The sequence below is a fragment of the Pseudonaja textilis genome, chromosome 13 (assembly GCF_049901715.1).
Source record: "Pseudonaja textilis isolate UNSWEBS1 chromosome 13, rPseTex1.2, whole genome shotgun sequence".
In the NCBI taxonomy this organism is placed as follows: Eukaryota; Metazoa; Chordata; class Lepidosauria; order Squamata; family Elapidae; genus Pseudonaja; species Pseudonaja textilis.
The window spans coordinates 11,879,223-11,896,619 of record NC_142002.1 but is presented as its reverse complement, the minus strand read 5'-3'; the positions used below and the strand labels follow the sequence as shown (position 1 = coordinate 11,896,619).

The window sequence follows — 17,397 nt, the reverse complement described above, 5'->3', positions numbered from 1 at the left end:
TCTTTTTATTGGGAATCTTACCACATGCATATAGTAAAGACTTGAAATATCTGATTGTAAATGTATTAACTGCGGCTAGGATTGTATTTGCTAAAAATTGGAAAAATGAGAAAATTCCATTGCAGGGAGAAATTATTAAGAAAATATTGGAATGTGCTGAGATGAGTAGATTGACATTTGAAATTAGAGAGCAAGAAGATAAACAATTTTATAAAATTTGGGACCTTTTCTATCAATGGTTGGATGATATAATACAATAATAGAATATTTAGAATGTTAGATAATAAGGAATATCTTTGTTTTTTCTTTTTCTTTTGTTATTTGACATCATATCTATAAAGTGCTTTTTAGGATAGATTTGGTATGATTATATGATTTGTTATAGAATAATTACCTAAATTAGTTATCTCATAAAGTATGAATGAATAAAATTATAGTCAAATGATTTTTTAATAATGATATGAGGACATATAAGTTTGGATTGATAATGAGTTATTATGTAACATAACCGTAATTGAGACTACGAAATGAATGCACAAAACTGATGAACCAACCGACACACTGTTTGTATATATGTACGGAAGAGAGCTGATGTTTTTATGTTTTGTTTGTTTTTTAAAAAACCAATAAAATTGTTTTCAAAAAAAAAAAAGCACCAAGCTCAGAGAGCACCAAGGACCCCACGGCTCCACCCCGAGCTACGATTTTTTTATCCCACTGACTGACGCTTTGGCTCCCTGGCCAAATCGGGGAGTTGTTGTTACTTCGGGTAGGCTGGCGCCTCCTTCCTTTCCTGCAAGGAAGGACTTCCATTCTTTCTCGGGCTGCTGCTTCTTTTTTTCCCCGCAACGATCCTAAGTTTGCTTGGCATTGTTGTTCCCCCTCCCTCGGGCGGGTCGCGCGTGGCTTTGTTTTACAGACCGGGCCAGGAATCCACGCCCAAGAAAAGCGGAGAAAGAAAGGTGCGCAATTGCCAAGGTACCGCAAACAGAGCCTCGTTATTTGTTCCAAAATAATAATAATAAAAATAAAAATACTGGGCAACCGCTCCCCGCCCACCGACTTCTTTGTCTCCGCCGAAGTAGAAAGCCTCTCCAAAGGGCCGCCCCTTTTTCCTCTGTCCGAAGACTCCTCCTCCACCACCGCCTCCCTCTCTCTCTCTCTCTCTCTCTCTCGCCCCCCCAGCCCAAAGTGCACGTGGCTCCTCGAGGCGGAGTGAAGACCGGAGGAAGACGCCACGCCTCCCTGGGGGTGGGGGGAGACTTCGACTTGAATGGGAAGGAGCGCGCAATCCTTCCAGACCCGCGCGTAGCTCGAACTGCACGAGCTGCGAGGCGCAAAGCACGCCTGTCCAAAGTCAGTGGCAGTGGGAAGAGGTGGGGGGGCAGCGAGGGGAGGGGAGGGGGCAAGCGCCTTATTCGGACCCAGACCCGGGGATGGCAGTGAAGATGCCAATAAGGAAACCTTTCTCCCAGTTATGGTTAATTCGTGGCTTCTTCGAACGGCGCTGAGTCCTCCCTTTTGTTAGTTAGTTAGTTAGTTATTGATTGGTTGATTGTCAAGTGATTATAAAAACTTTATAAATTTATAAGATTATAAAATCCTTCCGTTGGCATCTTCGCCTGCTTCTCGGGGAGGAATGGCGTGTGTTGCGCCTCGCCAAACGGAGAAGCTGTTCGCGCGTTGGCCAAGCGCCTCTCGGCTTCTCTGCCAAGCCTCCTTTTTGGCGATCCATGCGTTACGCGTGCAACGGAGGTGAGAAATGACACGGACGAACACAACAGACGCGCGTGCTTGCGTGCCCAGCCTGGTGTTTTATTTATGGTACTGCAGCCGAAGTAGTGTTGTGGTGGTGGTGGTTGCTTTTGAACAAAAGAGGATGAAAAGACTGGAAAGGAAGAAGGCGTGTCTGCCTCAGAAGGGCACCACGCCTCTCTGACCTGCAATCCTTGGGCCAATTCTGCCCGGAGCCGAAAAAGACGTGTCCTACCCATTCTCTCCTCCACCTACATCCCCCGCGCACTCGGGGTTAGGGAAGCGATCCTAAAGCGCGTAATCAAGAGGTTTGAAAGGTCCCCAGCGCCGAGAGCTCTCCTCCCCCTTTCCAAGCCTGCAAAGGATCCGGTGGGTCGGGCTGGGCAGCGCATGTCACCTTTTTCCCCGCACGCGGCAGCTTTGACACCTGGCTCGCGTCCCACCCACCCCTCCTCTCCCTCGAATTGCCCCCCCCCCGACTTTCAAAGCGCAACCCCGGCTTGTCCCAGCCGCCGGTCCGATGCTGGGAGAGGGATCCTGGCTTGCCTTCCTTTGCTGCTGCGTACTGCCAACGCCGTTCCCACCATTTGGGGAGAGGCGCGCGGGCGCTTTCAGAAGGGAGGTTTAGGGTAGGCAACGGCGCTCGCCCCTCCGCGTCCGCCCAGTCTGGGGAAGCGGGAAAGGCCCTGCCCCTCCCTGCGCCGCGCCAACCGGGTACGGCTGATGCCGAAGTGTCAGAAAAGCAGCAGGAGCCGCTCTCCAACGCCCGTTTTCGTCCGAATTTAGACAACAAAGGAGAGTAGCTTTTTCTCCCAGGGGCGGGGCGGGCAGCCTGGCGCCGCCCCTTCAGTTCTGGATTCCGCCAATGGCTCGGCGGAGCGGTCATGGCTTGCGCGGGCGCATTCCGTCCCTCCCCGCCTCCCCCCGTCGTCGTCCTCCCCCCATTATCGGCTCTGGGACGCTTACTCTGCGGCGGCTCTGATTTTTTTCCCTCCCCCTCCGCCTCCCCTCTTTTTTCCCCTCCCCGCGTTGTCTGGCTGCAGCAGAGGCTCAGACAGAAGAAAGGAGGAGGAAGAGGAGGGGGAGGAGAAGGAAGAGGGGGAGAAAGAAAATCGCTGAGTGGAGGGAGGCTGGGAGGGGCCCCTTAAAGAAACGGTGCCATCGCCTGGCATTGTGGCCAGCGAAAGAACTCAAGGGGGGGAGGAAGAAAGCATCGCTGCGCTTCCCTCCATTCTCTGCACGCCACCCCCACTCCCCCCCCCCCGGCTGGCCAGGAGAGAGGGGGGAAAAGCTTGGGGGGGGAAATCGCACGGGGGGGCTGTTTTTTCTTGGAAAGCGTCTTATAAACCGGATTGCATTTGGAAAAAAAGAAAAGAAAAAGGAGGCGATATTTTTAAGGCACAAGGAAACTACAGTCGGGGAGGGGGAAGAAAAGAAAAGAAAAGAAAAGAGGAAAAAAACTCGGCGATTTCGGGGGAGGCTGCTTTGCAATCTTAAACCAGCGTCCAGGATTTGCTATCCAAAGCAAGGCGCTCGCGCGCCGCCGGTTTCTTTCCGCCGCTGCTGAACTGGCCATCTGCCGCCGCCTCTTCTTCCTTTGTGTCCGATTTTTTGGGGGGTGGGTTTGCTTCTTTTCCTCCCTCCCTTCCTCCCCCCGCGCCCCCGGTTCGAGAGCAGAAGGGAAAGGAAGAGTAGGGCTTGATCCCCATACATTCTCACCGGGACCATGCCCAGTTCGTTGTTTGCGGACATGGAGCGGCATGGGGGCGGAGGAGGAGGAGAGACCCTGGATGACCAAAGAGCTCTTCAGATCGCCCTGGACCAACTCTCCCTCCTCGGCTTGGACAGCGACGAGACGGGCTCCTTTTACGAGAACGAGCCGCGCAAAAAGAGCGTGAACATGACCGAATGCGTCCCGGTGCCCAGCTCGGAACACGTCGCCGAGATCGTGGGCAGGCAAGGTGGGCTGTGCGGCTTGCTTTCTTTATTTGGGGATGGGTGGGAAGGGGGTTGTCGGTCCGAGCATCCGTGGGGCGGGGAGGGAAGGAAGCGGGGAGAGTTTAGCTGCAAAGTCTTCCCACCGTCACCCGCCCAGGTGGCTGGGCTTGGCCGAGAGTGGGTTTGAGTGGGGAGCTGTCCCCCGTGGCAAGAAAGGAAGGGAGGGAAGGAAGGAGGAAAGGAAAGGAAAGGAAGGAAGGAAACAAAGGAGGGAGGGAGGAGGAAAGGAAGGAAGGCTCGGCTTGGTGGGCATCCACCTGGGCGCCGAGTCGCAACGCCCCCTTTCCCGCGGCTTAGACAAAGAAAGTGCAGAAATGTGGCGGAGGCAATTGGCAGCCAGATGTGCCTCTTCGGCTCTTAAAATCAATTGCACGGGGCGGGGAGGGGGAGAGAAACGGGACGCTCCACCCAGCTCGTGGGCTGCTATTGTTGTTATTCGGCTCTTGGACACGCAGAGGTGTTCCTTCCGCGAGCCACGGGGATGCAACCGCGGGAGCTCTGAGCGCACATCCGCATTATACCCACGGGTTGCCTGCGAAGGAGTTGGGGCGACTTCTACTTGCGTCTCTCGGCATTTGTTTGCTTGTTCGGTATTTTTTGGGGGGGTGGGATGAGCGGGCTACGTGCGCTCAGCTGGCTCCCTTCGGGGCTGTCCGCGGAGCGGCTTTGCGGACTCGGCTCGCTCGGCGTTGCTGGGGAAGAGATGGAGCTGGAAGCGGGGGGCGGGGGGTGCCTTGTTGGTGATTTCTTCCTTTTTTTTTCTTCCGCCGAAGCGCCCGCTGGTGGCCAATGGGAATCAGCGGCCGCGGCCAGGCGGAGAGAGGGGCGGGTGTCCCTGGGGCTGATTTTCCTCGTTATTGGCACTGTGGTGTCATTACGGGAGGGGGCATCAGAGGGACAATAGCTTGGCCGGGTGACAGGTTGCCTCGTCCCCCCTCTCCGCGCGTTGCCCCCCGAGAAATGGAGGTGTAACCGGCTCTTCCCTCCCTCCCCCCTCCTCCTCCGCCGCCACCCTCTCCTCCTCTCCAGGTTGCAAAATCAAAGCGCTGCGGGCCAAAACCAACACCTACATCAAGACGCCGGTGCGGGGCGAGGAGCCGCTCTTCGTGGTGACGGGCAGGAAGGAAGACGTCGCCATGGCCCGGCGGGAGATCATCTCGGCGGCGGAGCACTTCTCCATGATCCGCGCCTCCCGCAACAAAAGCACCGTCTTGAACGGCTCGGTGCCCAGCCCGCCCAACCTGCCGGGACAAACCACCATCCAGGTGCGGGTGCCTTACCGCGTGGTGGGCTTGGTGGTGGGCCCCAAAGGAGCCACCATCAAGCGCATCCAGCAGCAAACGCACACCTACATCGTCACGCCCAGCCGGGACAAGGAGCCGGTCTTCGAAGTGACGGGCATGCCGGAGAACGTGGACCGCGCCCGGGAAGAGATCGAGGCGCACATCGCCATGCGGACCGGCGGCTTGATCGAACTGATCGACGACAACGATTTCCACGCCAACGGCACCGACGTGGGCTTCGAGCTGGGCGGAGGGGGCGCAGGCAGCCTCTGGAGCAAGCCCACGCCGCCCCCTCCGCCTCCGCCTCCGCCCTCCTCTTCCTCCTCCTCCTCCTCCTCCTCCAGCAGCATCACCCCGACGCCCGCCCGCAAGCCTTTCTGCAGCTACCGCAACGACAGCTCCAGCTCGCTGGGCAGCGCTTCCACCGACTCCTACTTCGGCGGCAGCGCCCGCTTGGCCGATTACAGCCCGCCCAGCCCGGCCGCCTTGGGCTTCCCGCCCAACGGCAACGCCGCCCCCGCCAGCACCACCACCACCAACGGCTACGGCGTCTACGGGAGCCCCGCGGAAAGCGGCGACGGCTGCCCCGCCGAGCCGCCGCCGCCTTTCGATTCCCCGCCGGGCTTCGACCTGGCGCCGGCTCCCCCTCCGCAGCTGCTGTGGTCGCAGTACGAGCGCGCCCACCTGGCTTCCTCGCCCGCCGCCTTTCCCGGCTCGCCGGCGGCTCCCCCCGCCAACCTGGCCTTGTTGGTGAGCGGCGGGCAGCAGAGGCGGGGCGTCCCGCAGGCCCCGCCCCCGACGCGCCTGTCCCCGCCCCTCCACTCCGCTCCTGGGGGCGGGGCGCTGGCAGGCCCCGAGCAGCACCCGTTGGCGCGGCGGGTACGCAGCGATCCGGGCGGCCGCTTCTTAGCCGCCGCCGCCGCCGCCGCCGCTTCCTGCTGCTCCTCGTCCTCCTCCTCCTCCTCTTCGTCGTCCTCTTGCTCCTACCCGCTCTACGCCAACGGGCTGGGCTGCCACTTGCCCGGCTTGCCCTCCGACTGCTCGCCGCCGCCGCCTTCCTCCTCCTCCTCCTCCGCCTCCAGCTCGTCCTCCAGCTCGTCCTGCTCCTCGTCCGGGCTGCGTCGGAAAGGCAGCCGCGACTGCTCGGTTTGCTTCGAGAGCGAGGTCATCGCGGCGCTCGTGCCCTGCGGCCACAACCTCTTCTGCATGGAGTGTGCCAACCGCATCTGCGAGAGGAACGAGCCCCAGTGCCCGGTCTGCCACAGCGCCGTCACTCAAGCCATCCGCATCTTTTCCTAAAAAAAAAAGAGAAGAAGCCCGCACCCGGACGGACGTCCGGACGATTTGCCCCGAGGACCGGTCGGTATTGGAGCAGGGTCTCGGAGTGGCAGAAAGGAGAACCTGGCATTTTTAAGGTGGCGATGATCATGTCTCCTCTATCTATCTCTATGTATGTATGTATGTATGTATACCTGGATGTACATATACAGGGGTGGGGTAGTCCTTGACTTACGACTGCAACCTTTCCTGTGGCTAAACGGGAAGATTTCCGAAAGTGAGTTTTTGCTCATCCACTTTTGCGACCTTCCTTGCCACCGTTGTTAAGTGAATCACTGCAGCTGATTGATCACCCAGTTGTTGAGTGAATCTGGCTTTCTCCCACTGACTTCGCTTGTCAGAAGGTCGCAAAAGGGGATCACGTGACCCCTGGGACGCAGCGATAGTCATAAGTATGGACCAGTTGCCAAGCATCTGGATTTTGGACCATCGGGATGCTGCTGCAACTGTGAAAAATGATCATAAGTCTCAAAATGAACTGTTGTAAGTTGAGGAATATATATATATATATATATATATATATATATATATATATATATGTATATGTATATGTATATGTATATGTATATGTATATGTATATGTATATGTATATGTATATTCAGTCTCTTGCCATTGAGGGTACCCGTAGCCTAGAATGGGTTGGAGGGAGGTATTTGTAACATCTGGTGCATGCTATTTATATTGAAGAATGACATTCTAGTAATAGAATAGTTTTAACACTTACGGCCAAACTTCCAAACATATTCTCTCTTTCTCTCTTTCTCTTTAAAAGTAGGAAATGCATATGGATTATGATGGTGTTTGAAACAGTTAGCATAATGTGTTGGTAGTTGCTAGATTGCTATTGAGATATATAAATCTATGGATGGATTATTTCCTTTGAATGTTCCTTGAAAGGGCAATTTTTTTTTCCTGTGAAAGTAATAATAATAATGATAATAATAATAATAATAAACTTCTGATAACTGCAGCTTTATCAAAGAAAAAAGAAGAAAAAAGGAAAATGTAACATATCTCTCTTATACATATATATATATATATAAATACAAATAACTAAATATATATATATATATATAAAATGTTTAAAGGTTTTAAAAGATAAATTGCATTAATACAGATTGAAGTATTTTATTCTTTTTGACTTGAAAAATTATATTTCATATTGCAAAGATGTTTACAAGTATTTTAATTTAAGTTCAGTGAACTTTTTTGTAGCTGGGTTAAATCTTTTTTATTTTTAGTATGGCCTTATGGCAAAAAAAACACTGTATTATTTTGCTATCACACAATTGTGAATAGAATTACAAAATCATAAATGTGTAATACTTTGAACAGTATTCTGTTGGGATGGAGATTTTTTATAGGTTCAGAAAAAAATCTTTTAAATCTGCTTCACCCAGCATATTTTCTATTCAGTGATATGGAGCATATTTTATTCTATATTATTACAAAAAAAAATCAAAGCGTTTAAGCAAATGTCAACAGAAACTGTTGATGTTTTCTAACATTTGTATAAATAGAATTCAATGGAAATTACAAAAATTCTGTTGCACCACTATAGTTTAGTATTTCTATTTTAATACATTTGTTTACCACTTGTTTCTGTATATGTAGGTGATGTTAAATGTACTTTACTGAGCAAAGTTTAAAAACAAAGTATATTTTATTTTATAAAGGGCCTTTAACCTCATGGTCAAATACTAATATTATATTTGCTGAGACAAGATTTGAAATTGTATCAAGAGTTTTATTTTTCTGACATTTAAAGTTCTACATAATAAAGGCAAAACTTAAGTAATGGTGCTACTTCATGTTTTTTTAAATATTTCTATATAAATAAAATATTACTGAAAATATTACTTGTGTTTTGAGTAGATTTTGGTGTGTTCTTTTACTGAGTTTTGGATTTCCACAGAAGGAATGGGGAAAATACAATGTTTCTTTAATAGCATGTTATTATTTGAAAAGAGGTGTTGCGGATGGATTGGATACTTAGTAAATAGTAAAAAAAAAATCTTCAATTGTAATAATAGTTCCTTCTGATTGTGTAAAATGGCCTGTTACACAGCATATATATGGGGGTGGGGGTTGGACTAGAAGACCTCCAAGGTCCCTTGCAACCAGTGGTGAGATTCAAATTATTTTACTACCGGTTCTATGGGCGTGGCTTGGTGGGTGTGGCAGGGGAAGGATACTGCAAAAATCTCCAGTCAGAGGTGGGGTTTGCTGGTTCTCTGAACTACTCAAAATTTCTGCTACCGGTTCTCCAGAACTGGTCAGAACCTGCTGAATATCCACCTCTGCTTGCAACTCTGTAATTGCTTTTAGACTGAAGGCAAAGCCAGACTTGTCACGTTTGTGGTGTATGGATAGGTAGATAATAGATAGATGATAGATATTAGATAGATAGATATTAGATAGATAGATAGATAGATAGATAGATAATAGATGATAGATATAGATAATAGATAAATAGATGGTAGATAGATAAATAATAGATAAATAAATAGATAATAGATAAATAAATAATAGATAATAAATAAATAGATAATAAATAAATAAATAGATAATAGATGATAGATATAGATAAATAGATAGATAGATTAATAGATGATAGATAAATAGATAATAGATAAATAGATAATAGATAATTAAATAGATAATAAATAAATAGATAATAAATAAATAAATAGATGATAGATATAGATAGATAGATAATAGATGATAGATAAATAAGATTAATAGATAAATAGATAATAGATAGATAAATAGATACTAGATAAATAAATAGATAATAGATAAATAAATAAATAATAGATAATAAATAAATAAATAGATAATAGATGATAGAGATAGATAGATAGATAGATAGATAGATAGATAGATAGATAGATAGATAGATAGATAGCTTGGTATAGACAGACCACAAACATCGCAGCGTCTGGCTTTGCCTGGACTAGTCTAAAAGCAATAACAGAGTTGGAAGGGACCTTGGAGGTCTTCTAGCCCAACCCCCCAACTCGAGCAGGAGAGCCTGGCCTATACCATTTGGGTCAAATGGCTGTCCAATCTTTTCTTGAATATTGATCAGTCCTTAGGGAACAGCCAACTGTTCCCCCTTTTTTGTAGGGAATATGAAAACTAAAGGGGTGGCAGTCACTTTACGTGGGTAGTGGATTGTGTTAATCTGAAAAATAACCACCAAGCAAGTACCAGTAAGTAATTGGAAAGATGCAAAGGAATATTGGTGTTGAGGGTTAGAAATTGGGACCCAACCTATCTTTCTTTAAGGATTCCTTCAAACTACCTCCTGCTTGTTTCCAAGCGTTTCGTTTTCTTCTGCTGGAACAAGAGCAACCTGCATTTTGAATGTATCCAGTCTATTTCTTTACCTTTGTGTTGTAAATATTGGATGTGGTGTGGGTGGTGTAATCAGTAACGTTTGTATACTTCTTTCCCCAGGCTGCATTGCTGTACGGAAATTCTGGGCTGCCTGCAGCTTTTAAATCCTGCCTTCACTGATCAGGATCAGTGAAGTGGGCTTGGCCTTGTGAACTTTGCTACAACTGTGTGAGTGTTGAAAGTCTCACAGGCAGCTGTGCAAGGAGAAGACATGTATGACACATATCTAAAGATGGATCTTTGTTTAAAAATTTAAAATCTGCCATGTACTTAAAACATAGTTTGTTTGGTGTTGAGGCATTGTGTGAACTTTGCCACGGAGATTTACAACCAGTGCTTTGTGGCTTAGCCTGTTGGCCCAGCCCAGCCACAGATGGTCTGTTCTTATTATAAACCATAGTTTATTCTACAAATCTAACCACAGTCTAATCTTTCATAGGGCCAAGGATTAGAATTGGCCGTCTCTTGATGGTGGTGGTGGAGTGCCATCTGGATATTTCCATTTCAGTCATTGTGAACTTAATTCATAGCCTAAAAATTGATTTAGTAACTGCTGCTGAATACATCATAAAGGTTGAAATATGTGGCACCAATAAAGCAGAATATTTGTAGCTCAGGGTTGAAATGAGGGGGTCTTTGGTGCTCTCTGAGCTTGCTCGTTTTCTAACATGACGTTACCTAGTTAGAGTAATGAAACGTCTACAAGAAAACAAGTGAGCTCGGAGAGCACCAAGGATGAAATAAGTGTGACCACATTAAAAGATAACGTACTTCACATTGCATTTATCTTTGCTAGTTTTCCAACCTGGGTTGATAGGAACAGTAGCAGTTTTAATCTACCAGGCCTGTTAAAAATGGTTTAATCATGAGTCAAGATAAATCTGGGTCTGTTATTTTCAAAGCAGTTACAATAACTACAATGTATCGTTTTAAAGGCATAAATAATGGCATTCACTCCCTTTATCAACACAGCAATCTTGTAAATAAGGTTGGGTGGAGAGACCAGCTTAAACCCAGCTGAGGGACATTGGTAGCTCCAACTCTGAAGCTGTAGGGTTGAAAATCTGCCCACATTTTGGAGCCCTTTAAAAAAAAAAAACTCTCCCTCCCCCAACCAGGAAAGTGAAAGCTGAGCTGGTTGGGGCAAAACATTTAAAGGCTGGTCCTTTAAAGGTAAGCATGATAATCAGTTGCTTTGATTCTGTGTTTCCTCTCTGGACTTCTGAAAATTGCCTTCTAGTCTTTGTTCTTTTTGACAGGAGGGGAATTGGCTCCTTGCTTTTTTGCTTTTTTATTTTTTTAGCTGAGTGAAACTCTGACAAGCAGCAATTTGCTGAGAGGATGCATTCAGTAAGATGACAGGCTGAGCTGTTTATTTTTGTTCATGTGATGCGAGATTAGGGCTTTGTACGAAAAGAAACAGAGCCGCAATAAGAAAGGAGACGTTTTCATTGATGGGAGCTGGTTGTCATTTATCTTCTGCAGTTGAAATCTGCACGCATGTAACATTGCACCATAGAAGCAAAATCAGAACTTTCTGGGCATTAAAATTAAGGACGCCTATAACTGCCATCTTAAAGGAGATATTTGTTGTGGTTAGCCGGCAGCAGATGCAGACGGCTGAGGCGAGCGAGGACTCAGATGAGGGGCCAGGACCATGAGGGAGTGGACTGCTGCCTTCAGAGATTGTGGGGCTGGCAGCAGTGATGAGGAGGTTCCTGAGGAGCCTGTGCTAAGTACTCGTGCACACCGGGTTGCTCACAGGAAAAAGCAGCTGCAACAGCACGGACAACTCAGGAGTAAAGGTGCAAGGTAATGGCCCCTCCTTCAAGAGGATAAAAGCCAGCTGTGAAGTGAACGTTCTTTGCAGGAAGCAAAGACGTTTTGAAACTCAGCCTCATAGACATTTCAGTATCTTAATTTGGTATTTGAAGACTCTTGTGTTGTGAAATATTTCTTATCTGTGATTCTTGGCAGCCTGTCACAGTTTTGGTAAGGTTTGTGTTTATCAAAGTTAATTAGTTTGCAGCAGCCTTTTAACCAGGGATTCGTAAGACTCATTAAAAGGTTTCTGTTCCTTTTGGTTATTGTTTGTCTTACTGGAAAAGGGTTTGGGTCAGAATAATATTTCTCTTTCAGCAAAATAAGATTAGGTGTGCCACTATTCATTTGTGTCAAATATTAATCTTAACCCAGGTAGTCCTCTCAACATACACCAGTTCCTTTAGTGACCATTCAAAGTTACAACAGCACTGGGAAAAAAATGACTTGCAACTGTTTTTTTTTTTTACATGATCGTTGCAGCATCCCCACAGTCACATGATCAAACTTTGAATGCTTGGCAGCTGGTTCATATTTATGATGACATTGCTGTGTCCCAGGGCAATGCAATCCTCTTTTGTGACCTTCTGAAAAGCAAGGCCAATGGGGAAGCCAGATTCATTTAAACCAACATGTTACTAATTTAATAACTGCAGTGATTCCCTGGCAAACGTGGCAAGAAACGTCATAAAACAGGGCAGAGCTCACTTACAAATGGTCTCTCTTAGCAACATAAATGTTGGGCACAATTGTGGTCATAAGTTGAGGACTCTGTAGTTTTTTTCTTAAAAAAAAACCTCATTTCACAGGGTCCTTTCTAAGGCAATGAAAAATTGCGAGCAATTAATTGTTTGGCATGTCTAGAGAATGGAAGTTGTGAAATCTCTTGAATGTGTGACTAAATGGGCCTTCCTTCCGAAAGAATTCTGTCTTGATTAGAAGATGCCAACTTTCTCATTGTCCTACCTCTTCGACTCCTGATCTTCCTGGATTAACAGATTAACAGAGTTGGAAGGTACCTTGTAGGTCATCTAGTCCAACCCCGCACCCAAGCAGAAAACCCTACACCATTTCTGACAAATGGCAGTCCAGTCTCTTGAAAGTCTCAAGTGATGGCACTTCCACAACTTCTGAAGGCAACTTCTGTTCCATGGGTTGATTGTTCTCACTGTCAGAAAGTTTCTCCTTATTTCCAGATTGAATCTCTCCTTGTTCAGTTTCCATCCGTTATTCCTTGTCTGGCCTACAGGAGCTTTAGAAAATAGATTAACTCCCTCCTCTCTGTGGCAGCCCCTCAAATATTGGAAGACTGCTATCCTGCCTCCCCTGGTCCTTCTCTTCCCTAGACTAGACAGGCCCAGTTCCTGTTAGGTAGGAAGATCTGAAGAGATCTAAAAAAATTTCAGATACTGGTCAATGCTCAGAGACACCTTACCGTGAACTGGAACTCTCTAATGAAGTATGGTTTTTGTTTGTGAGTTACTGAATATCCACAGAGATCTTTTCAGGTCATTCTGCTCAAATGTGGGGTGGTTGGGGCAAATTGCTAGTGGAGATCTGGGAAGTATTTCCGAAGCATCTAAGGTTCTTGGGATGACTGGCATTTATTATGTTGCTTCTTGTGTTTGGATTTTCTTTTCCTTGAACAGAGATTAAATGAATGTTTAAGAAAAGTTGGTTACAGTGTTGGGTTGTGGAACTTTACTAAACCTCTTCTACAATAGCCTTCGCCCTACTATGTTGGTACCAAATTCCCCATCCTTTCTACCCTGTACTCCAAGGAGGTGTACCAGCTGGGGATGATGAGAATTGTGGTCCTCTCACACCTGCAGGATGTTTGGTGGGAAAATTGTTGCCATTAGCCTTAGAAGTTAATTTTGATCTTCAAGGATTTATCCATGATCCTGACAGATGGGGAATATTAAATATTAAATATTAAAGGCCATCACTGCTGGTTTCACCACCACAAGGCCAAAGTTAACAACCTGACAGATGAGTTTTTAAAAGCTTGATCTTAAAAATAGATCTTTGCAGGTAGTGGGAAGTGTAAACAGGGATCTTAGATTTGACTATCTCCATGATATCTAACGTCTATGAAATAAGGCACTCAGAGAAGCTCCCAGCGCAGCCACCAAAGGCTGTTTCTACAACAGCGTCCCGCTGCCATTTGAATCACAAAAACAATTCCCCTGCAGGTAATGGAAGAACTGGCTACAATCCACAAAGGAGGTAAGTTGCGGTCTAAGGCTTTCAGTGGTATTTTATGTATGGAAGTAGGCTAAATTCAGATCATAATATTTAAATGGTTTTCCTTTTTGGTCTTGGTGAAGATCCCATAAATAGTTCTCGTTTGGGGCAAGCTTAGAGTCTTAGACAAAAGGTTAGCCAAGAGTTGACTGTTTTATGTGGAGCAAAACCTGCAGAGGTAGCAAATAGGTTTGCAATTTGAAAGACCAGTGAGCATTGCCACAAAATGGCTGACATGGAGACCATGCTATGTATAAAGGTAAAGGTTTCCCCTGTACAGTCATGTCCGATTCTAGGGGGCGATACTCAGCTCCAAAGTGGTCATGTGGCCAGCAATACCGTATGCCAAGGCACATGGAATACTGTTGCCTTCCCACCAAAGTTGTACCTATTTATCTACTTGCATTTGCATGCTTTTAAACTGCTAGGTGGGCAGGAGCTGGAGCAAGGAACGGAAGCTCACCCCATCATGTTAGCACTTGGGTCTTGAACCTGCCCTGTCAACCTTCCAACTGGTATAAAATACCCTTATTCCCATAGCCAAAAATGCCTGAAATAGGTCAGATTTTCGCAGGCAAGGGTTTTTTCTTTTTCTGAAAAAGTTGCAGAATGAATACATTTTGGGCTGAGTGGGGTGGATTTCATCCTGAAATGCAATGCTCTCTTGAAAGTCCTCTTGATAAAATACACATTTTGCATACATGAACATTCCAAGTGCTGTATTACATAAATAATGAAGGCTGCCGGTATCCAGCGTGTTTAGATCAAATGCGTTAGCCATCTTTGAATTTAGCCTGAGCCCAGTTTTATACCTTTATTTACGATTGACTTGAGTTCTGTTTACTAAAAGGTAAATTTACTATTTTATTTCCCGCACATGCTCCTGCACTCTTCCTTTTTCTTGCCCTTACAGTCATTGCTCAGCTATTCAAAAATCCCACTGATTCAATTGAGCTTATTCCTGGCAGGCCTGGGGGGGAAAATGTTGCTGATGCACAGATGGAACGATGGGTTGGGTCTGGTTTTCATAATAACTCATCAATCAAAGATGAAGCTAAATCCAACCCTTTGCAATTTTGTGCTATTTGTGTGGCCCATAATGCAGCTGCTGATAATAAAGATAAAGTAAAGGTTTCCCTGTCCAGTTGTTTGTTTCTTGGCCAAAGGAGCCAGCATTGTCCAAAGACATTTTCCATGGTCATGTGTTTAGCCTGACTTTATGCCGAGGAACACAGAACACAGTTAACTGCCCACCAAAGTGGTACCTATTTCTCTACTCGCATGCTTTGGAACTGTTAGGTGGGCAGGACTTATCACCTATTATCAGGCTGCTGATAATAGTCATAAGATAATAAACCTTCTTTTTCTATACATAATTCTTGGACCAGAGACTTGAATGGTGGTATAAACGCTTTTAAATAAACATGAATGCATAACGATGCAAGAAATGAACTTATACAAATACTGTAATGTTTTGGAGCGCTCCAGCCAGGCTTCCTCATGTACAATTCCTACCACTATCTTTTGGCAATTCCATCCTTAACCAATTCCTCTTTTAACACTATCAATGAGACTTACTTCTCTTCTTATTTTGCAGAAAGAAAACCAACTAGAAAAAGAAAGGATGATAATAGAATAGAATAGAATAGAATAGAATAGAATAGAATAGAATAGAATAGAATAGAATACCTTTATTGTCATTGCATTCAAAATACAATGAAATTTGAAAGCTACTCCAGCACAGTGCCCCAAATACCACATCAAAATCACACTACACAGTATTTCACAATTAAAATAATTAAAATAATAATAATAATAATAGTAATAATAAACAACCTAGTCTAAAACCTATTTAAAACATACATTAAGTTAGATAGTTTAAAAATGTCACTTATACGTAGAACTAAATCACAAATGCACTGTTTGATTCAAGACAATTATTGCCTTGGAAAAGAAACTGTTTCTCAGTCTATTAGTCCTCACCTATAATTGTTACCATCAGGGAGACACCTATAATGTCTCCCTGATGGTAACAATTCGAAATATGAATGTCCAGGATGAGAACGGTCTGTGGAGACTTTTTGTGCTCTAGAGAGGAGTCTGGTCTTCGCCATCTCTTCCAAAGAAGAAAGAGAACAACTGGAGCATCATCTTATCCACTACAAGGCATCCAGAAATGCAGGATGACAATATCTATGTCCCCAGTTCTGGTGCTTCAAGTAGGGCAGGGCAATTGAATAACTGAATCCCCTAATCTTGAGTTGAATGGGAGGAAATTCTAATGCTGCAAAGTGTGCAAAGGAGATTGATTGGTAGATCAGCCCTTCCTGAAGGATCTTGTCCATGAAGATGGCAGTCCTGAATAGCATAGTTCCATATTATTTGCTGGCACTCTCACTTCTAATTTGTCTAATTGGGCAAAACAAACACCTCTCTGGGGCCAAAAGGCAGTTTATCCAGAAGCAATCTGCAAATGGTTTACTTAACATATGCAAAATTTATTCTCATTTGATATGTGTGTCTTTGTGCAGTGCCGGAAAACATGTCAAGCTGTTGACTGCCTGGAGCTAATTTTTAAGATGCAGTTTGAAACCTAGAAGCCCTAACGTCCAACAAGGCCAAGCAAGGTATTTTAGATCCGGCAACAAGCTTTTTAAGAGGACATCTGGACTTTCTCCAGTTCAATACAGGTCTGGTACTTAAGCAATGTGGCCTTCATCTCAATAATAATTATGGTAAGGGAAGGACTCCCTTGGGTCAAACTCAACTCCTAGTTTTCTTGGCCAGAATACAAAGATAATCTGTCCTGGTTTCTCCTCTTTAACTTTTAACTTCACATTATTGCCTACAGCTTTGAGATTGCTGATGGTTCCCCCATCAAAATAACTTTTGTTTTCATCTCTTGGTTGTTGCTGCTTTGTTTTTGTGAGATCAACACTCCAAAAGAGCCAGAAGAGGGATGGGAATGCTAACTGTGGTTCACAAATTACACTCAAGCCTAATTTGTAAAGTTTATCAGCAAAGCCTGCATTCTTTCACTTGCTAATCTGTGGACCATAATGGATGAATTCATACAGAAGCACTTCCTGGCCACATATGAAATACGTTGTTTTAATTTAAGGATCCCAATAGGCAGTTGGTCTAATGTACAGTCCAAAAGTAACAAGGATGATCAAGGGAGTTCGATCCTGCGGCAACTTCAGACTACGAATATGATCCATTACAATAAAGACAAAATAAAAGAACGGATGTGAACAAGTAAGGCTTTGTTCAGCCTTCTTTCAAAGAGTGTAAGAATCTTGATTCAGTTTAAAGCAAAATGTGAGAGCTAATTTTACTTTAATTAACTTTGCTTCAGTGGCAGCTGTTACAAGGGGTCTTTTTTCAAACTACTTTAGTTTGTTTCAAAGATCCTATCTCTTAGGCTTTTCTATTCTAACTCCCTTCACCTTTCCTTCAACTTCCTGATTCTAAAAGATTGACAGTAAATAATAGAGTTGGAAACAAAACTGCTATTACCTGTTACCGCTTGGATGTTAATTTAAGATAATA

General features: G+C 45.2%; 1 protein-coding gene across 2 annotated transcripts; it reads left to right on the top strand.

Annotated features, from left to right (window-relative positions):
* The first annotated feature begins 3,375 nt into the window (after window positions 1–3,375).
* MEX3B (mex-3 RNA binding family member B) lies at window positions 3,376–11,860 on the top strand. Of its 2 annotated transcripts, XM_087941394.1 has the most exons (3): window positions 3,524–3,716; window positions 4,783–6,451; window positions 9,838–11,860. In XM_087941394.1, the coding sequence occupies exons 1-3, from the start codon at window positions 3,664–3,666 to the stop codon at window positions 9,895–9,897; spliced, it is 1,782 nt and encodes a 593-aa protein (XP_087797520.1). In that variant the 5' UTR covers window positions 3,524–3,663; the 3' UTR covers window positions 9,898–11,860. The 2 variants fall into 2 exon arrangements, with proteins under 2 accessions (XP_026565616.2, XP_087797520.1); XM_026709831.2 differs by lacking the exon at window positions 9,838–11,860 and having other exon boundaries at window positions 3,376–3,716; window positions 4,783–6,351.
* The last annotated feature ends 5,537 nt before the right edge of the window (window positions 11,861–17,397 follow it).